Below are 21,847 nucleotides of genomic sequence, written 5' to 3' on the forward strand. Positions count from 1 at the left end.
ATCAAGAGGAACTTAGGAAGCTGTCTTCTACTGAATCAGACCCTTGGTCCATGCAGCTCAGTATTGTCTTCACAGACTGGCAGCAGCTTCTCCAAGGTTGCAGGCAGGAGTCTCTCTCTCAGCCCTGTCTTGGAGATGCTGCCAGGGAGGGAGCTTGGGACCTTCTGCTCTTCCCAGAGCGGCCCCATCCCCTAAGGGGAATATCTTACAGTGTTCACACATGCAGTCTCCCATTCCTATGCAAACCAGAATGGACCTTGCTTAGCAAAGGGGACAATTCGTGCTTGCTACCACAAGACCAGCACTCCTCCCTTCAGTCGATCAATCAGTCAGAGTTTTTAGTCCATTGACTATTTACATAGCAGAACAGAGCAGACACTTCTATGTTTATCTGGTATCAGCAGCCTATTATCCATAATAATGGCCCACATGATGCACAACGTTGCAGCGTTGCTGTGTGCTTTGCAGGTGGCCCTGGCGATGTTGCACAACAGGGCAGTTGCACAACTACTTAAAACAGCATGCCTACAGTTGTGCTTTCCAATGGAAGTAGTGTGGCACAACTGCAGACACGCTGTTGCAAGTAACTGTGCAACTTCTCTCTTGTGCAACACTATCAGGGTAGCTTGCAACATATGCTGTAGTTCCAGACAATCAGCCGTTCCAGCGCTATGTTGTATATCATGTGAGCCACTGTTTCAAAAACTGGCAACTTTCACAGTAATATTTATCCCATCCAGCTATGTGACTGAAAGATTATCATCACATTGTCCAAACTACAAAATCTGCCAGCAGCTGCAAAATCTGCCTGTAGAACTCTCTGTGGGATTAATCTGTGGAACTCTCTGCCACAAGATGTGGTGATGGCCACCAGCTTGGATTACCTAAAAAGGGGCCTTGGCAAATTCATGGAGGACAGGTCTATCAATGGCTACTAGCCTTGATGGCTATAGGCTACCTCCAGGCTCAGAGGCAGGATGCTTCGGAATACCAGTTGCAGGGGAGCAGCATCAGAGAGAGAGCATGCCCTCACCTTGCCTCTCAGAGGCATCTGGTGGGCCACTGTGGGAAACAGGATGCTGGACTAGATGGCCTTGGGCTTGATCCAGCAGAGATCTGCATATGTTATGTTTTCTCCCTTGCACCATTTCCAAAATTACAGTAGACAGATACGCAAAGATTGCCAGAATTGTAAGGGTGGTCTTTGAATGGTAAGGGCAAATGTTTTTGAAATGGGCTGCCAACTGTATTGTAGTTGTCTCATGACTGCATCTCTCTTCCAGGTGTGCCAAAAGGCAGGTGAGATCTCTCTGCTGAAGCAGCAGCTGAAGGACTCCCAATCCGATGTTTCCCAGAAACTTAACGAGATAGTCGGGCTGCGGACCCAACTCAAGGAGGGCAAGAGCTTCCTCCGAGAGAAGGAAGAGCAAATCTTGACCCTGAAGGACTCCTACAGCACCAAAAGCGTCAGCCTGGAGATCTGTGAGAACGACCTGCAGAGGAAGATGGGGGAGGTACAAATGTTGAGGGAAAAACTGAGCCAGTGCGAGCTGGAGGTCTCCAACCTGAAGCAGACCTTGACTAACCTGGGGGGCCCCCACAGCCACTTCAACACGGAGCTCACCGAGAAACTGGCGAGGGACGCCTTGGCCTGCGAGAGCGATGAGGCCAAGATGAAACGGCAGAGCGAGGAAAGCCTCAGCGCCCTGAAGAAGGAGGTGGAGAGGCTGCAGGCGGAGTTGAAGGCCGAGCGCCAGCAGCGCGAGCAGCAGGTGGTGGACTTTGAGGAGGAGCGCCACACGTGGCAGGAGGAGAAGGAGAAGGTCATCAAGTACCAGAAGCAGCTGCAGCTGAACTACGTGGAGATGTACCAGAAGAACCAAATCCTGGAGCACAAGATGAACGAAATGACCAGCAAGATCACCAGCCCGCCACACACCGAAGAGAAAAAAACGTGGACTCCATCCCGGCTGGAGAGGATAGAGTCCACGGAGATCTAAGGAAAAGGACCCATTTAAAGTACGTTTCTCTTATTACTGTGCATGTCCTTCAGCCGGTGATCTTCCTAAGGAGAATATGCTATATAACCAGCAGTTTCGGTTTCTTTGCACTGGGCCCCTCCAACGTGCTTTGGTGCTCTGCAGGTTATTAAAACCAACGGTTACTCACAGGTGTGCTTCTGTGTGCAAGGGATGACCAGATACCATTTTTTTGGTTTGTTTTGCTCGCTCCACTGAGAAGGGCCTCCTTACTGCCACCTGCTCCCTCCCTCATCGGTTTTGTCTTCTGCTGAGGCTCAAACTACATGCGAGTGGGAACTCATGGCATCTTCCAAAAAGTCTCCATGGGGGTGGAATATTGACTGGGGCTCATGGTGTGGGGGGATGCAGGGTTCACTGTTTGCCCCATGGTGATCCCCTGACTCAAATCCTGCTCCCCCTCAACTGCTGTTTGCTGCAGAGGGGGAAACGTCCAGGCACAATGCCTGTGAGTCTTGCCCTCTGAGGCTTAGAGCAGCTTGGGGATGTGCCTATTGCAGGGTTTGCCAACCTTGGCTCCCCAGATATTGTCGGACTACAGCTCCCATTATCCCTTGCTACAGTGCCTGGGATGGTGGGAGGTGCAGGCCAACATCTGGAGACCCAAGTTTGAGAAGCCCTGGGCTATTGGATTGGACTCAAGGTATGGAGGGAAAATATCCCCCCCCCCATACCATGGCCCTAGTCCAGATCAGCACATCTGTCCCATCCACAACCCCCCATAGCTGCTTTTGGGGAAATGGAGGAGTCCCAGGAGTACTAATCATAGAACCCCATGCCATGAGTTTGACTCTCGTGCAGACTGGCAACCCCCCCCCAACCACCCTTCTTTCTTAAGGGCATTACGGCCATATTGGCTGGTCGGGTTAACACTCTTGCGGTCCTTTCACTTGCAAGCCTGCCTCATCTTTGCCATATCCAGGGGCATATCTACATCACAAGCTGGTTTAATAGTGATTCCTTCTCCGGGGGACCTAGGGAACTGCAGTTCCATGACGGGCTAGGCAAGCTGCAACAGAGAATTCTCAGCCCATGCAGAAAACGACTGAATTCCCTGGATTCTTTGCAGGAAGCCATGATGGTTAAACCAGTACAAAAGCAATATATGTTTGTGAGGTAGATATGCTTTGTGGGTGGGGGGTTGTCTATAAAAGCCAACTCTTAACCCACAGCAATGGGCTTCATTTGTACCATATTTAGCCCGATCCTTTTTACTTGGAAGCAGGTCCTGTTCCCTTCGACAGAACTTCCTTGCAGTTTTCTGGCTCTCACAGCACCCTAGCATGTCGATTGTACAAGAGGCAGGAGCTGTTCTTGGACTACAATTCCCATCACCTCCCACTGCAATAAATTGTGGCTGGGAACAATGGGAATTGTAGTCCAACAATAGCTGGAAAGCCTCCGGTTGGTCAGCTCTGTACTAGAGGCTCTGTGGAAGGTAGAGAAGCACATATAAAGGCAAGGCTCACCTCTGCACATGAACAACTTGCCTTGTGTAGTGTGAACTGGAGCTTGTGCCCTAAAGGCTGCAGCTGTTGCATAAATTACTCTCTCAGAGTTGGTCTGACTACGGTTGCCCACCCTCCAGGACTGACCTGGAACCTCCAGGAGTCGGCATTAAGCTCCAGGTGACGGTTGAAAATAATCCTGGCAATTTTAATGGCTGGATTTGGTGTGGAATTTTGGAGAAGAAAATCTCCAGGAGTCGCTTCATTCAGAGATGGCGACCCTAGCTGTGACCCATTTCCAGACAGAGGGACCCTGAACTCCGGTGGAGTGAGTTGGCATCAATGGTTGACTCTGTGAACTGTGACTGTTGAGATCACTGTTACACGGGCTTCGTTTTAAGTTTGTTTCTAGATCAGCCCCCATCCCAGTTGCTTGGATTTAGCCAAGAGCAAGAAATGAAAGACCAAAAGTAGCTGGGGGTGGAAAAGAGCATTCTGGGGCATTCAGACCCACCTCATACACCTCCCTGAACCTCTTCCTCCCCTGATACCTGCTTCCTCCAGGTTGGATTAGGTAGCAGAACCAAGCACCCTCTAGGTTGTTGACGCTGTTCTGTTTCCCCGGAACAAAGTTAGGGTAGGATTTTCTCTTCTCTTTTATCTGTGGGAAAGTTGAGTTGCCCCAACAGAGAGGGATTGGTGTTGGAGGTGCAAAGTTTCTAGACATCGGTGTGTGTGTGTGTGTTTTTTTTTTCTGGGTTTTTCTTTCCCACTGAAAATTGCTTTGATCCAGCAAGGGAAAGGCACACAAACTATTTATGCTTGTGTGCATCAGTTACAGCAAGGGTTCTCAAACCTCGGTCCCCAGGAGCATTTCCAGACAGCAGGATTTACTGCAAGTTTGAATTTGTCCAAAAGATACCAACGCAAAAAGTGGATTTTTTTTAACCCTAGTCATAATTCAGGCTACACTAACACGCGATGGCAACTCCAAATCATGTCTGAAGTGCTCCCTGATAGCTCGCAGGGACTTCAGGGTAAATCTGGCCGATACATGAACGCACACCCTCCATTCTGGAGAAGCGAGCAAAAAGCCGCGTCTGGGAATGCTCCAGATGGTGTTAGATGTTGTTAGACTCCACATGAGCAACTCCACCTAGGCTTGCTCAGCCCTGTGTAGATAGGGCTGCTCGTGTGGGATCAATCCTGATCCCAGCACTGCCCTACTGTGTAGCCCGAGTTCTGTCCTCCTCTGGCTCCCAGCTTGGCTGCACGCTTTGGCTCCAATTGTGGGCCGTGGTGAGCGGCAGAACCCTCAGATGTGCTGGGATCATGTGCAGGGAAGCCTCCCTGCAAACCCTCCCCGGCTCCTAGAAGAACGTTTGTGTGAACGACCTTATCAATTCCCGTCCTCTGCAATGGGCAAAGGCCATGGTGAGCAAATAGCCTTTGGCTGTTGTGGCAGGGGATTATGGGAATGGTAGTCAAATAAGATCTGCACGTTTGAAAACCCTAACTGCATCAGAAACTACTCACACTGACTGAAAGCTGAGGTTTTTATTGGAAAGTATGTCAGGGCATTGATGCACACAGCTGCATCTGGATTGGGGCCATTAACATTGCCGGCGGGGAGGGGCTTTGTGGCATTTGGAATGAAGCTCCTAGAGAATAATAAAGGTATTTGGGCAAGATACATGGCCGGTGGGTGGGGGGGGGGAGCTGTGTATAATCCGTGCCATTGGACTGAACTGCTTGGATTCAGGCTGATGTGATTCCATTGATGGAACGGGAGATGAACTGGCTTAAACCCCAGTGCTTTGCCTTAACTGAGCTGCTGAACCAGTTGTTCAAAGCCTTGTGAATCAAAATCATTTAAAAAGTAAATAAAGTATAACAGAAGTGAGAGAGATTCCCTCCTACAACCTTGGAGAAGCTGCTGCCAGTCTGTGTAGACAATACTGTTCTAGATGGACCAAGGGTCTGACTCGGTAGAAGGCAGCTTCCAATGTTCCAGAGACTAACTGGCCAAACTTGGAGATGGTATTAAGACTAACTCAGTGGTTGAAGCCAAATTAAACCTGATGGTTTAAAAACAAAGAAAAGGAAGATGTCTGTTTCTCTCCATGTGACTGTCCCATTCACATATAAAATGGAGGTCTCATTTTTTTACACCACAAGAGAAGGGCAGGTGAGGGGAACTGAACTCTGCTTCTCTCACTGGGAGTTGTAGTCCAACAATATCTGGGACCCAGGTGTGGGAAACTCTGCCTAACTGTATCAGAAACTACTCCCAGAGACTGGAAACTGAGGCACAACCAAGTGGTAGGGGTGTGTGTGTGTGTTCTGTTTTGTTTTAACACCATAGAAAGAAGGTCAGATGACAGGAACTTAACTCCACTTGTGGATTTCCCCTTCATCTCCCTGTGCCACATCCATTCAAGCATTTTTCTCCTGGAATGGAAGCCAAGCTGGTGGAAAGCCTGAGGTAACAGAGTGTAGGGCAGTAAGTCCTAGTGAGGGTCTAGCTCCCCTCGCTTGCTTGCCCCTTCTGGTGTTAAAAAAAAGTAGAACCCCAACCTGCTGCCATTTGCCTGTGAATGGGGCAAAACCAGAAACAAATATGGCGGCTAGTTGAGCCCTCCAGCTTGTACCCTTAGCTGGGAAGCCCGAGGTGTCTGTTCAAGTCACAGCCCTAGATGAGGAACTGCCACCTTGAGGGTACTGCAGGCTTCTAGTCATGCTGAGGCAAAGGCTCCTACATCTGAAGACTAGTCCAATCAACCACCAAGAAAACAAGAAACACTGCAGAATCTCTCAGTCATTGCCAGAAAACAGACGATAGAGGTGTTAGGTTTGTGGTAGTAGCCATCTTGAGAGACATCCAGTCAATACAACCAAGACAGAAAGCTAAGGAGAATGAGTTTCATCAGCTGGCTGAAACCTTGCGGCTCCATTTTTGAGACGTTTTAGCCAGCGCTATGCTCCCAGTCTGGTGAGGAATGCCTCTCCCTGCCTTTGCAAGTAGGGAGAAGTCATCTCGGCCATGCTGGGAGCTCAGCGCTGGCTGGATTTTACTTCCAAATGGGGTGTGCAGCCCTGTTTGCTAGTGTTGCCATGCCCCCTGCGTCTGATGTCAGATGCTGGGGCGTGGCTGGGGCGCCAGGCACAGTTCCTGGGGTGTGGCGGCCCGGGTTCTTTGAACCCATTCGCACAATGGACACTACACCCCTGGATCTGACTGGGAGTTAAGTCTTCGCTGAGGTCTTGGTGACTTTAGTTGGGCATCCATGATGATGGCAGAGTTCTTGAGAGACTGGATTTGCTGTTTGAGGCAGTGTTTTGCTGGCATCCCTCAATCAGGCCAGAGTGTCTGCCCTTTCCCACACTCTCTAATGGACCTTCTTATCTGCTCCAGAGTGGGAAAGGAATGAGGCCTACCCAAGTCTGCTAAAAACAAATTATTCTTACAGATGGAAGTGGGATTGAGCTCTGGGTACTTACATTGAAGAGGTGCCACCCAAAGCAGTTGCTTAGGGTGATGTTGCTTGCATTTCAGGAAGATTTTAGCATTGGTGTGCACATTAACTGGAGTGGGGGGAAAGAATGGCATTTTCCCAGCAACAAAATATTGCAAGTTCAGTATTGGGAAAATGTGCTATTTCTCTACAATAGAATCAATGCCTGAAAAAATGATTTTTGGAGCCTGCTTTGCCCTACAAAGAAAGTCTTGTTTCCTTTTTTTAAAATCCTGTTGAGGTTCATTTAACTAATATGGCTAACAACAGTCATTGACCAACCTATTCTTCTCCATTAATGTGTCCAATTCCTCTTTAAAGCCAGTGGCCATTATCACATCTTGTGGCAGTAAATTCCATAAGCTAATAATGAATTCTGTTTTGAAAGGCTTTATTTTGTCTACTGCCATCAGTTTTATTGGGGTCCAATACTAGACTTAGTTTTATTAGAGGAAGAGAAAAAAATTCGCTCTGAGCTTTGTACAATGACTAGGGGATTTCTGACAAAGAACTCTTGGCATTCAGCTTCTGTTTGTAGTGCAGATGTGCCCTTGGAGCTTCCACAACAAAGCAGCAACAACTGCTTTGTGCTATGAGTTGTCTATAAAGGACCTCCCTTCTAATCTCCTTTCATAATCCATATTTTGGCTCACCTCTATAGCAGGAGGTGCATAATGGCTTCATTTTGAGTTTTATGTACTCCTTTGCATTGAACTAGATACCTGAAGTTAGCCATTTCCTTTTCACAAACCTTTCCGATCTGTAGCCACAGCATTGAAATGCAGTCACTTCCTGATACTGAAACTACAAATGATACCTTCAAATGCACGTGGACCGAGTCCAGACATAAGGACAAACCATGGTTTATTGTTATGTTCAGAAGCCAGCATAAATCTTGGTTTTGCATGTGGAGAGGAGATTAAAACTTCTGTTCCTGGTGTATTATAAACTAATTTCCTGTTTTGTCCAAATTTGGAAAATCAGTGACAGGATATCAAATCAGGGTCTGATTCTAGCTTGATATACTATCTTAAGTAACTGTGGTTTGTTCAAAGCACGATTTCCCAATCTGGGACAAAACGGGAAATGGCTATTTGAAACAAATGTGAAACAGACATTTTAACCCTGGTGCTCTCTCTTTCTGTGTGTTTGAGCCGCATGGTTTGATCATTTGCCAGGTTGAACCACATGGGCTGGTCATTCACTGAAGATCCCAACCTGGTGAATGACCAGCCCATGCAACTCAACCCTATGAATGGACAGTCTGCCCGGTTCAAGCAGAGGCGGGGGGGGGCAGCCGGGGCGGGGTGGAGCCGGGGCAGGGTGAGTGAAAGAAAGATGCTGCACCCACCTGCCCCACCTTCTGCCCCTCCAAGAGAAAGAGGACATGAGCCCAAGTTCAAGCCAGATCATGCTTGTAACCACAAACTCTGATTTGTTGCGTCTCAACCGAGCCACAGACTATAAAAACATAATCATAGATTTTAAAACTCAAACCGTAAGTCACTCTGTAATGGTGCCCAGAATCTACTGCCTGCGACACTTGTCCCTCTCTGCCTAATGGTAGGGCTGCCCCCAGCCAGCAAACAATGTCATTGCGAGCATCCAACTGGAGGAGAATCACTGCTGGGTATTCTGTAATGTGGAAGTGCTTATTAACTGAAATAGGAGCAAATTATTCACTTATATGCTGCTAAGTTATACAGAGACAAGTGTACTTGGATGTAAATAACTGTTCTGTATATGTATATATGAATATTAAAGGAAAACGCGCATACAAAAATAGAGAAAACTCTGTAACTGCGTTTTACAGTAAGAGCAGACATTTACTGTCTAGAACTGAATTTCTGACAAAAGAGACAAAATCTTGGGGTGTTCTCAGATGCCTCGCTGTGACTGCATCTGGTATTGGGGTCACTATATCTTCCCAGGATTGCAACATGGTGGTCTTGTTTTGATGTGTGTTTTGTCTACCTGTTGATAGTCTTGTAGAGGACCTGAGGGTTTAAGCTATTTTGAAATGTTGGTGGCTTGTTGCTTTGAACTGTGACTTTTTAAAAAAGTTCATTTGAAGGAGGCCACGGAGTTCCCTCCAATCTACTTCAGAGGTATCCGAGCCTGGAAGGAATCCCCAAGAAAGGTCAACCAATTCCATCAGATGTGTTGTTGACTGAAATGGCCAAGAAAGATTACTTCAGAGGATCCCTCCGTCGAAATGGCACTTTATAGTCTTTGCTTCCGATTCCTGGCCAGTGTGACCAAAGACCTGATTGGAGGATCCTTAGGGAAGCATTTGGAAACACCTCCCTGTATCTGACAATGCTGTAATGTAGGCGGCTCTTAAGTTTAAAACTGAGACAGGAAACAAGGTGTGTATTCTACCGCGATCATGTAACTCTGTGGGCTTACTGGCGGACAAAATAGCTAAAATCTCCAATGTGGGTCCCTAGATGGTGTTGGACTACAGCTCCCATCCTCCTCGGCCACACTGGAAAGGCCATTGTGGCGGAGGATGATGGGAGCTGTAGTCCAACACCATCTAGGGACCCACATTGGAGAACCCCTGGAATAACCACTGACTTTTGCACATGGTCAGTTAACCTGCGAGAGCACTTGGTCTGTTTTAATCTCTAGTCAATCAACCTCCTCTTGTCTGCCCAAACCTTGGCAGATGCTTCCTGCACATTTTCTGTTGTTTCTTTTCATGACTATGAGGGCTAAATGTTTGCTCTTCTTTCAAGCAAAAGCTGAGATTCTCAGGTAGCTAGATGCTGCACCAGATTCAGTCCCTCAGAGTCATTTGCCGCGGCCGTAGGCCACTGGGTGGTATGCCGCTGCGGACGGTCTGTGGCCTCCGACCCCATGGCGATTTGAGTTTGTGACAAATCATGCATTCAGACCTGCTTTGCCACATGCACAGCACTATCTGGGCTGGAAGAGAATGTCCAGCCCTGCACGGATGTCATGTGAATTGGTCCAGGGTGTTGTCGACCCTTCCTCAATTAAACAGTTGGGGAAACTGCTAGGCCAAGGATAACTACAAGGATGGCACTATTTCAAAATGCTAGTATCCAGGGAATAATCACTGTGATTTGAGCTAAGTGGACAGTAAGCCTTTTACTTCTTTATCCCTCACAAGTTGATTTGAGTGTATGAGAGACTTTAGGATGAGAGAGTCATATATCTTTCCCAGTGTATTTCTATTGAAAATTGTGCTGCTCTAGATTCAAGGACCAGTCTCTAGGTCAAGGGAAAGCTGCACTCTTTTTTCTTTCTTTTTTTTAATGAATTCAAAATTATTATTGTTTCAGAAGTGGCAAACGTTAGTGCAGGGGTGTCAAACTGCAGCCCTCCTGCAGATGTTGGCCTACAACTCCCATCATCCCTGGCCCCTGTGGTTGGGCATGATGGGAGTTGTAAGCCAAGAACATGTTGGGCCACATTTTGACCCCCTGCCTTACCCTTTTCCCTAGGGCAGGGGCTCCCCTTTGGCTGCTAGATCTTGTTGGACTAGAACTACCATCAACCCCAGTCACAATGTCCTTTGATCATTTTCCCTCACTTGGAGGAAGTTTCTCCACAAACTGCTAATACAAAGACACATCTTCTCACAATCAGTGAGAAGAACTTTGGGTGGGTCTGCCAGGAGAGCGGGTTAACTTACCCCCACTGCACGCAATCGCTGAGCCGCACCTGGGCAGCCAGATCGGCTGCCCACACGATTACTGGCTCCGTCACGGAGCCAGTTAGGGTGGCAGGGATTGGGGGCCACTTGGCCCCCGAAATTCCAGAATGCCCCACACCAAATTCTGGAAATTCCAGAATGTCCCACACTCTGGGGAGCACCCTGACGCTGGGAGGCTCGTAGCCTCCCAGTTGGGGGGTCCTTGTGAGTTGCCATGGTGACTCATGATCAAGAAAATGGGGTTAGCAGAGCACTCGCTCCACTAACCTCGTTTAAAGGCAGGGCTACTTTGGCGGGCTGGTCGCCGTTGAAGCACCAGCCTCACCTGTGAGCCCGGTGGTTCTCACAGTGGAGGAAAACTGGGCTCCTTTAGCCCAGTTTCCCTCCATCTTGTGAATAGCCTCAGAGAATAAGATAAGGAGCCTCCAACCTTTTCCTCCACGCTGGCTGAATGAGATCAGCAGCGTAGAGCCCTGGAGCCAATAGGCCAACTCATTCTCCAGCCTCAGTGTGGCTAACCAGAGGTCACAAGGCTGATGTGAATGGACCGTTGCTGGTGGCCATCAAGCTGTATCCAGTAGGCCTTTCTGAGGGTGAGCTGCACACCTAGCTCACCACTTAGGAATACAAAGAAGAATACAGAGAATATATACCACATTTCAACAAAAGTTCCCAAAGTGGTTTACATTGAGAGAGAGATGTATGTATGTATGTATGTATATGTAAATAAAGAAAATGGTCCCCTGTCCCCAAAGGGCTCACAATCTAAAAAAGAAACATAAGACACATCAGCCACAGCCACTGGAGGGATGCTGTGCTGGGGTTGGATAGTGCCAGTTGCTCTCCCCCTGCTCAATGAAGAGAATCACCACTTTTTAAAAGGTGCCTCCTTGCTCAGTTAGCAGGGGTCATCCCATTAAGTAGAAGCACTTGGAACTACCCCCTCGCAAAGCTCCTCTAGCAAAGTGTGTTGCTGACTATATAAATTAAAAAGTGATAGAAACACTCTTCCTTAGCTTGAGCTTCTTCAAGGGGCTGGGTTGTGTATGTCTGTGTATAATGTGATAAATCAAAAATGTCACCCAGTTGTAGAAACGTCTATCTGTTCTGCTTGGGCCCTTCGTGGGCATGAGATCCTGTTAAGTGGAAGCACATTCATAGGTGTTTGAACAAGTTGCCAGGGGAATTCACACATCCCTCATTTCATGATGTCGGGGTTCTCCTATGGGAGTCTCCAGATGCTGGAGTACAACTCCTATCACCCCCAGTGGCAATGGCCATAAATTGTGGCTGGGGGTGATGGGAGTTGTAGTCCAGCAACGTCTGGGGACATGTATGAGAGAACCCCTAGAACATATAACATAAGAACAACCCTGCTGGATCAGGCCCAAGAATGCCCATCCAGCCCAGCATCCTGTTTCAGACAGTGGCCCACCAGATGCCTCTGGGAAGCCCACGGGCAAGAGGTATGTGCAGGCCCTCTCTCCTGCTGTTGCTTTCCCTGCAACTGGGATTGAGAGGCATTGCACCTCTGAGGCTGGAGATGGCCCGCAGCCATCAGACTAGTAGCCATTGATAGACCTGTCCTCCATGAATCTGTCTTAAGCCCCTTTTAAAGCCATCCAAGCTGGTGGCCATCACCACATCCCATGGCAAGGAATTCCATAGATTAATTATGCACTGGGTGAAAAAGTACTTCTGCTTGTCGGTCCTAAATTTCCCAACCCTGCATTCTGATTAGTATGAGAACCCCTTCCAATTAGAGTTGGAAGATCCAGCTCCGATTAGAATGTGTCCAAAGGGCAATTTCAGTGGCATGCTCTCTTGGGTTTGACAATCTGCACTGAACCAGGGGTTTCTCAAACTTGGATCCCCAGATGTTGTGGGGCTGTAACTCCCATCATTCCTAGCCACAGTGCTCAGAGATTATGGGAGTTGCAATCCAACAACATCTGGGCGACCCAGTTTGAGAATCCCCAAATTGCAAGAAAAGAGTTTGAAAATATGGACCTCAGAAAAGCGACTCTCCCTTCTCCCAGGCTGACCTGACAATTTCTGCTGTGCAAATTGCAGAGCTAGCAGTAGATCTTCAACTTGCCCGTCCTGAAGTAGGGGCCAGACCGGAACGGTCCTCAGAGCATCTCGACTGCAGCCATTGCATGTACATGGGGCACCCTCCAAAGCCACCAGGTAGCCTGGGGCCTGGGGATCATCTGAGTGCTTCTCGTCTAGAAAAGCACAGAAGCCAGTTTAGCATTTTTTCCTCCCTGACCAGACATCATGACTAGAACATAAAGACGAGAGAAAGAGAGAGCAGTACACGTTTGAACCTGAAATTGGAGCAGAAAATCAGTTCCATTTTGTCCCGGAAATGGCAATAAGGACTAGATCAGGGGTGACCAACCTGAGGCCCTTCAGCTGTTGTGGGACTACAACTACAATTCCCATCGTCCCTAGCTATAATTGCAGCTTGGGGTGATGGGAATTGTAATCCAACAACTGGAGAGCCTCAGGTTAGCCATCTCTGACCTAGATGCTGCTTTCTTCTTCTTCTTCACACAGGCTAGCTTCTCAACACATTCCATGCTATGCTATAAAGAAGAAAAGAAAGGTGTGACCAGGAAGGGTTGCTTTAGCCCAGCTCTGTAGTGTTTGAACAATGCAGAGGGGGATTGATTGCTGCAGAAGTAGTTCCCAATTAGATGCCATGCAAATTAATGCTGTATTAAAATGTTTCTGCAAACACCTATGTAAATCAGGAAAAATAACTGCTGGGTGTAAAAAGGATATTTCTATCACGTTACTAAAGGAACTGATTTGATAACATAACCAGCATGGGTAGCTAGGTATGAAAGAGGATGATGCTCCTATTCCTTTAATAATGGTGCAGAAAGGCATTTCAGTAGGGGCTGCTGTTTTCATCCCTGTATGAAAATACCTTCCCTCTTCCACGTAACGTGTAAAGGTACCACAACCCTGTTGTCCTTTGCGTCTGGACCATCCTGCAATGGTCTCTTTTGCATGTGATTTGGAACAGGCTCAGTATTTCTGTAGAGACAGGACCAGACATAAAACTTTGGGTTAGGATCCAAGTTATCGCCAGAGTAAAAGGATAGTGGGATACGTTGTCTACCAAAACAGATTTCCGAGGTTGACAAGCCCTCTTCAGATGTTATACAAAAGGCGCTCTACGGGAGTAAAGTGTGCTGTCAAGCTGGTGTTGACTCCTGGCGACCACAGAGCCATGTTGTCTGGTGGAATACAGGAGGGGTTGACCATTGCCTCCTCCCGTGCAGTGTGAGATGATGCCTTTCAACATCTTCCTATATCGCTGCTGCTAGATATAGGTATTTCCCATAGTCTGGGAAACGTATCAGCGGAGATTTGAACCGGCAACCTCCAGCTTGCCACTCAAGTCATTTCACCGCTGTGCCATTAGAGCCTCTAAAATGGCCAGAAGTCCCACCCCAATCCGTCACTCATTCCTGTCAGCATCCCACTCGTGGTTAGAGCGGTGCTTATCTGAAATCACAAAAACGCCAGCCATCACGGATGCGGTGTTTGCCTCTTCGGACAAACCTCGCTCCAACCACAAGTGAGGCACTGACAGAGAGGACTGGCAGGATGAGGGCCGGGCAGGACTTTCAGCACCATTTTAGATGCTCTACTCATGTAGAGCATCTTTTCTCTAATGTCTGATTGGGGGCGGGGGGGGGGCTATGGTTTTCTCTAGTTCCTGGTTTCCCTAACTTATGGGGAAAGGCCAAGCTCTTGTGTCCAAACACCCTATAGCGCAAAAGACATTGCCAGCCACTTCTTGAAAATGCCTGTGAAGTTTCCTGTTGCATGACACCATTCTTATGGAACTGTGCATGAATCAGGGAACTGGGGAGTGATTATTATTATTATTTATTCTGTTTGCTGTCCATTTAAATCTTGCATGGCTGTAGATACGCAACCATGTTTGCACAAACCATTGGCCTGTGGACTGTTGCCAACCTCCTGGGCACAGTTAATAACTAGCAATGCACTTCCAGCCGAAATGCATTGTAAGCAAGCCACCAAAGAGGAAGAGAGCTGGGAAGGCCACTCCAGGAAATCATTTATTTCTTGCCAGCCTTTGTGGAATTCTAGGAAATGGGATTCCTTTGCACAGAAAGGCTGCTGTTTTTATGGTTGGATTGTCGGGAGCGAGTCTGTTCTTCAGGCACCAACCACTGACCTACCACATCAGTCTTCATCTTAAGTTGCACTTAAACTTTGATTGTTTTCCAGTGGAATCAATAAAGCGATGCACCCGGCTATTTCTTACGTATGCATTACATCTGTTCTAGGGAGAATGAATGGAGCAAGCACTTTAACTGGTATCCTGTATGATTCAGAGTAACAACTTTGGATTCCAATGCCCCAGTGGAAATAGTATGGCATGGAGCAGAAAATTCAAATGGTGCCCCCGAGATTAAAAATAATAATAAATAATATACTTGGCCATTTTCCCTGCCCAAAATCTGTCTTCTGAGACAGCTGCCTCACTGCATTCCATTGTTATGGCAGTCGAAGCTGCAAAGGACTATGTCAGACTCTCTTTCCGGCTCCTGGGAGGCGGATCTGGGAAAGGGGGATCTGGCAGTGCAGATGGGAAATGCAGGTCACAGTGAGTGCAGTCACCGCATTCAGACAACACAAAAGTGAACTCTTTATCATAGGAGTAGAACAAGATGTGACTATGTTAGAAACACAGGTAAGAGTGAGCACACATGAAGTTGCAACCCTCCTGAAACAATGGATGTGTTGTTTGATTTCACCAGCAATAATAGCTCTACAGATTTCAGATTTAGAGAACATTATATCTTATAAATAAATAAATCTAGTCTGGCCCTGAGTCAGCACTTTGGAAGCAAAACTGCCTTGTTCTTAGTTTTTTTTTTAAACCTCAATATCTTTATTTATCTGCTCTTACTGTGAATTCAAGCCGAAGTGTACTGAATCAAAACTGTTAAATCTTTCGTCACGCGTCGACTGTTGATGGTTCTTTGAACTATGTCTGAGATTTGCAAAAAAACAAAAAAGGAAGGGGGAAAAAAAACCCAACACACACACACAATTATTAAGAAAAAAACCTTTTCAACATGAACTTGCTAATGTTTGGGGTATGTCTCCTCTCCAGCTCTTGCATTCAAACATTGTTCTATTGACTTTGCCTCGCTGTGTGTTGTATTTGGGGTGGGGGGAGTCATTTTCTTTTTGTATAGCGGAGATGTAATCATTAAAAATAAATTTTAAAAAATTAAAATCTGTGGTTTAAGCCTAGGGCACATTTCACACTCAACTTCTATTCCCTTGTACAATTTCATTGGGTTATAAAGACGAACAAAAGTTATTGCCTTTGGGATTTTTTTTTCCTAACAGTGTACATATATATCAATATAGAAGTATGTGTATATACGTGTGTGTACATATATATATATAAATACATTATACATGTATCTATCTGTCTATATCTCCATCTGACTGTGAAGGATTTTTATTCGAGCAAAAATAAAAATGGAGAAAGACCCCCTCTTTAAAAATCTGAACCCTTTTGTGGTCTCTTTTATGGACGGAAATAGGAATAAATCAAAGCCAGATTTCACCAGTGTCTAGGGGGAAGCCAAGGCTGGCACAGTGGAGAGAGGGAGATTGTGTCCTGCAAAGGGGGTTGCAGTGCAACTTTGCATGCCGTGTGGACAGAGATGCATTGTGTGGGCCCTCCACCTGCCCACTCCCAAGGAATCCTTATTGGTGGCCAGTCCACCAGGCCCCGTTTCAGGCCTGAAGTTTCAGTCCTCCAAATCGACCATCCACTTACACCAGAGAAAGTGACATCCAGACCACTGTTGCACCAGTGCAGAGATGTTGCGCTAGCTAGTTCTGCTGCTAAGTCACACGCTTGCGGTCCAGACGAGTGTTGCACCGGCACAACCGGGTGCCTTTGTACAACCTTTGGCACAGCTCCTGCTGCGAAATCTCTTCCTCGGTCCATATCTGTTGCTGGGAATAATGCCAAGCTGCCTGCTGACCTCTTTGCACAAGTGTAACATTTGCGCAAGTGGACTGAGAGTGCAAGAGACTGATCAACTCTGTGCATCTGCCCAGCTCTGTGACTGGGTCATGGTTCATTGCACTTGTGTTAATCTGACTATCAGCCAGTCTCCGGCATGGCACTCTTATCTATCTCCTATCTATCTAATTCTCTAAGACGTACATGGCTAATCCCATGTGTGGCAGCTCTCATGAGAGTTTGGAGAGTTGTTGGATGGCCATGGGACGGGCGGGGGGTGGGTGGGAGAAAATAGCGGCGGCGGCAGGCGGGTGAGCGTACGTGCGTGTAGGCCGCAGAGGGGGCGGTGCAATCTCCCTCTCCGGCCCACCTGCCAGCCCATAAGCAGTAGCACCCAGTGGCAGCAGCGCTGGTTGCGGGAGGGGACAATGGGGGCAGGGGTGGGTGGGGGAGAACCAGATGTTCTGAGTCCGGCCCACCTAGTCTGTCGTATTGATATACCACCTGATATGTGTATCTCATTTGTGTGGAGGTTTAACTTGCTTCCTGCCGCGACCAAATGTTGGGGGTCTGCCTTTTATATAGGTTAGCTTAGCTACTTTTGTATCTCACCTGTTCTCCAAGGAGCTCAGAGCGATGTATAGAGTTACCCCGTGCTATCCTCACAATGATGCTTGGCATTTGTAGAGCACTCAGTTCAAACCACAGAGGGTGGCTGTCTTCTTGTCCTGTTCAAAAGCTTCCGAAATGAATTTGGCTTGGAAGCAGCAGCCTGGACTAGAGGGGCCTTTGGCTGGAGCCTTCTGGTCTCTTCCTAGATGCCAGTGAGTCAAAACTCCTTGCATGAATAGGCAGTTTGCATCCTCAGGGATCTGGCTCCTGTGAGGAACCGGCAGTTAATATGAACAACACAGGAGGAATAAGTCTCGTCACAATTGTTCTAGGAGCTTGTCATGTCCCAATTAAGGACTTTGCTGAACAGCTGATTTAATTAATGAAGCTGCCTGGCCATTTTCCATGGCATTTAGTCGCGGTCACGTCCAAATGCTTTCACAGAGTTAGGTTGGGATGTTAAGCCTAGCAACTTGCCATCCACTGAATCAGAACAATGGTCAATGCTGCAGAAATCTATGGTCCAAGCACATTTAGAATAATGTATACCAGGTGTTCCCAACTTCAGGTCCCCAGACACTGCTGGGCTACAACTCCCAGCACTGTCAGCCACAATTCAATTCAGTTTATTACGATCAAAGATCAGCACACAGATCAAATCCAGATACAAGAGTCCCAAAAAGTGAACATCAATAACAGTGCATGCATATATCTAAACATACACATAAAATATCTATGTGTATCTATATATCTATAAAATATCTAAAAGAACTATGACATAAAATATAAAATTGAAGATGATAGCAAAATAAAAACAAAATGAAATAAGAGCCTGAATTAACCATCTCCGACACACCGTATGCGGGTCTTAATCGCAGCTGTACACAATTTGGCCACCAGATGTGAGACATCGGTATATGTCTCAGAAAGAAATAAGTTTATATAAAACTCATCAGAATTATTTGGATATCTAAGAACAAGAGGGGCAATAAGTCTAAGACACAGATCACGATAAAATGGCAATACAAAAGCACATGACCTACCATTTCAACATTGTCATTCCCACAAGGACACAATCTCTCCAAAAAAGGAACCCTCCTAAATCTATCCTCTGATACCACAGAGGGCAACACATCCTTCTGAGTTAGCGTCAGGGCTCTTCTGTGGGTTGGATATGTCAGATTATACAGATTGCTGGCTGGTTTTTGCAAGGGCTTAACTGCTCCAAACCACCTGTAGCTTGATGCCCGACCTAAATCTATCTGGTGTCCCATATCGATAATACGCTGCTTAAAGATCACTCTGGCATTATCATAGCCCAGGGGGAGAAGAAATCCTATTGACAGTCCATATACTTTTAATTTTTCAGTGATTAAGAGGGTCCAATCAGAGGAGTGTTCATCCTTAAAGATTAAGGGAGCTAAGTCAGAAGGGGAATAAATCAATTTCAGCCACAAGTTGAAAATATAAATCCAGGCAGAGGACTCCAAGTTTAACAAACCAGCTTCCAATCACAGCTTGACATTTGACACACAACAAGGGGTTGAAAAAATAGCCCTGAGAAATTTGGCCTGGATCCTTTCAAGTGGACAAAAGTCACGATATATGTGAATCTGTGAGCCATATAGAAGCTGCGAGATTACCTTAGTCTGAAAGACCTTAATGGCAGCTGGAACATATCTGCCCCTGCCAAAAAGAAGAATTTCAAAATCGCAGTAGTAGACCTCCGGGCATTTCTTACGATGGCCTTAGTTTCCTCTTTCCAGCTACCTGTTGCCTGGAAGATGACCCCCAAATACTTGTATTGCAATGCCTGTGCTACATCAAGCCCGTTCATTTGCCATTTATGCATAATAGGTTTCTTGGCAAACATTACGGCCTTAGCCTTCTGGTAATTGATGGAGAGCAAGTTTTCATGACAATAAGCCAAAACTCTAAACATTTTCCTCATCCCCACCAGAGATTGTGACAGAAGCATGGCATCATCTGCATAGAGGAGGATAGCTAGATGTCTACTGCTAAGTTTCGGTGGGTGAAATTCCAAATTGGAAAGTCTGTCCACCATATCATTAACATAGAAGTTAAACAGTAATGGGGCTAATATGCAGACCTGCCGGACCTCCTTTTCTGCGCTAATGGGGTTTGTTAAGTGTCCCTGGAGATTGCAGCACATTCTTAGGTGAGAGCCCCTTTAAAGAATTTTCATTAGCAGAAGTAACCTTTGGTCAATTGACAAATTTGGTAATTTTCCCCATAATATATCATGAGAGATATGATCGAAGGCTGCCTTGAAATCAACAAAGGAAGCACACAGTGCACCCTTTGGCTTCTTTTTATACTTGTGTATTAGGTGCCTCAGGGCCAGACTCTGGTCTAAGGTGGAGCGTCCAGCTCCATAGCCCGCCAGCTCATCTGCCAGTACATGTTCTCGCTCAATCCAATCAAGAAGCTTCCAGTATAAGTGGTTGGCATAAAGTTTACCAATTATAGAGAGGAGGCTAATTGGTCTATAATTAGCTGGAGTGGTTTTATTGCCTTTCTCGAAGATTGGGATAATTATAGGTAGGCCCCAATTGTCAGCCACAATTGTGACCAGTGATGATGGGAATTGTAGCCCAACGACATCTGGGGAACAGAGGTTGACAACTCCTGGTCTAGTGCCACTCGGGTGGCTTGTTTCTCTCCAAGGGCCTCATTGGCTGCCGCAAGAGTTCCGTGCCAGGATTGGGTCATAATAAGTAGCCTTCCTGTTGGTCCTCTCCCATATAAACGAGACTTTGAGGGGAGATGCTAGTTCTGCATAAAAAGTTTTATCTGTTTCAAAAACTAGAAATCCCAGCTAGTCCACATACTGCACACCATGCTGTGGATCCGAGAGAGAGGCACGCACACTACTTCTAAGGTGCTCTGCATCCCATCCACACTGTTGGGCTGGGCTGCTCCATGCCTACAAATAGTAGTGAGGCACTTCACACGAGGGGATTCTGCGCGGAGAGCCACAGCAACACACGAGCAAAAAAAATGAGGTTAACGGAGCGCTCGCTCCTTTGACCTCGTCTAAGGGGAGGGGTAGTTAGGCTGGCTAGCCGCCTTGGGAGCACTGGGCTCATCTGCGAGCCCGGTGGTTCCCATGATCCCTGGAGAGCAGGCCAAGCTCCCTTAGCCCGCTTTTCCGTGATCGTGAGAATAGCTTCACTATCTCTATTTTTGCCTTTTGAAGACGCCTTCTGGTTGTCCGTTTGAGTTGCTAGAATTCCGCCTCCTCCATAAGGATTGATAGAAGTCAAATCTCTTGAGTGGGGGAGTGAATGCCTTGTGCCTCTTGTGCACATAAAGCATCTTGGCTCTTGTGCACACACAGGACAAGGATGTTTTCCAAGTGGACCTTTAAGCCTAAAAGGTACACCTGGCAACACCCTCTTTGCTCCCGCAAAGAACTGCAGGAGATGCTAGCTCTTTCAGACTTTACGCTGCAGATACATCATGTACTGCCTTCTTTCTCGACAGAAAGAAAAGCAGGGAATGGAGCCATAGCAAAGTGGTAGTGCGCTCTGCAGGCAGAAGGTCCCAGGTAGGGCTGGGAGAGACCTCTACATCCTGCCCGAAACCTTGGAGAGCCATAGCCGCTGCCAGTCAGTGTACATGGAACTGAACAAGATGGCCCAATGGTCTGAGTATAAGGAGCTTCCTATGTTCCAGTGTGAGTAGATGTCTGTTCACATACACATGCTTATGTATGGAAGACTGTGTGTATGTTCATTTGAAAAGTGAGCCTGGGTACAAGTCCTGCAAATGCATGGGACAGATACAGAGTGTACTGCTGTGCAGGAGTTCGACGTAACATGGGAATAATGGTATGTGTGCACAGATCTGTATGTGTGTGCACTGTCCACAGATTGTATGTGCAGAGCACAACATAACATAACATGAGAATAGGGCCACTGTTGCCAAGTAAATGTATCCAGAGAAGTGCTTGCTGTGTGACCAGGAGGAAGGGCTGCTCAGACAGGCCTGAGAACGGGGCTTGTCACAGCTTTCACTGCTAAAACTTTGGAGGAGATAGCCTCTCCTGTTAGGAAGAAGTGACCAAGTTGATTCAGCTTTTGTCACCACCTAACAAGCAGAAGGTTGCCGGTTCAAATCCCCGCTGGTATGTTTCCCAGACTATGGGCAACCAACACCTATATCGGGCAGCAGCGATATAGGAAGGTGCTGAAAGGCATCATCTCAGGCTGCGCGGGAGGGGGCAATGGTAACCCCCTCCTGTATTGTACCAAAGAAAAACACAGGGCTCTGTGGGCGCCAGGAGTTGACACCGACTCGACAGCACACTTTATCTTTAATTCCCAGGCACCCAGGGCTGTTTAACATCAGGGAACCAAGCGCAGCTTGCACAAATCCAGAACAGGGCTGGTCCCATTGCACATCTTTGCCAGCTTGGCCTGCACCTGCCGCTGCTCCCTGACCCACGAAGACTGCCCACATCCCAGCTACAAAACTGCATTGCC

The 21,847-nt window shown here is 47.1% G+C and overlaps 1 protein-coding gene across 11 annotated transcripts in view; it reads left to right on the forward strand.

Moving 5' to 3' along the window:
• Positions 1-16,263, forward strand: part of LZTS3 (leucine zipper tumor suppressor family member 3) — a 119,020-nt gene extending 102,757 nt beyond the window's left edge. For 10 of the 11 annotated variants that reach the window (XM_053254629.1, XM_053254626.1, XM_053254631.1 and 7 more), the window contains one exon: positions 1,284-16,263. In XM_053254629.1, the coding sequence (XP_053110604.1) occupies positions 1,284-2,000 (717 nt within the window). In that variant the 3' untranslated portion in view covers positions 2,001-16,263. The remainder of the gene's footprint in view (positions 1-1,283) is intronic. The other variant, XM_053254634.1, reaches the window with a different exon arrangement.
• The last annotated feature ends 5,584 nt before the right edge of the window (positions 16,264-21,847 follow it).

The sequence above is a fragment of the Hemicordylus capensis genome, chromosome 5, assembly GCF_027244095.1.
Source record: "Hemicordylus capensis ecotype Gifberg chromosome 5, rHemCap1.1.pri, whole genome shotgun sequence".
NCBI lineage: Eukaryota > Metazoa > Chordata > Lepidosauria > Squamata > Cordylidae > Hemicordylus > Hemicordylus capensis.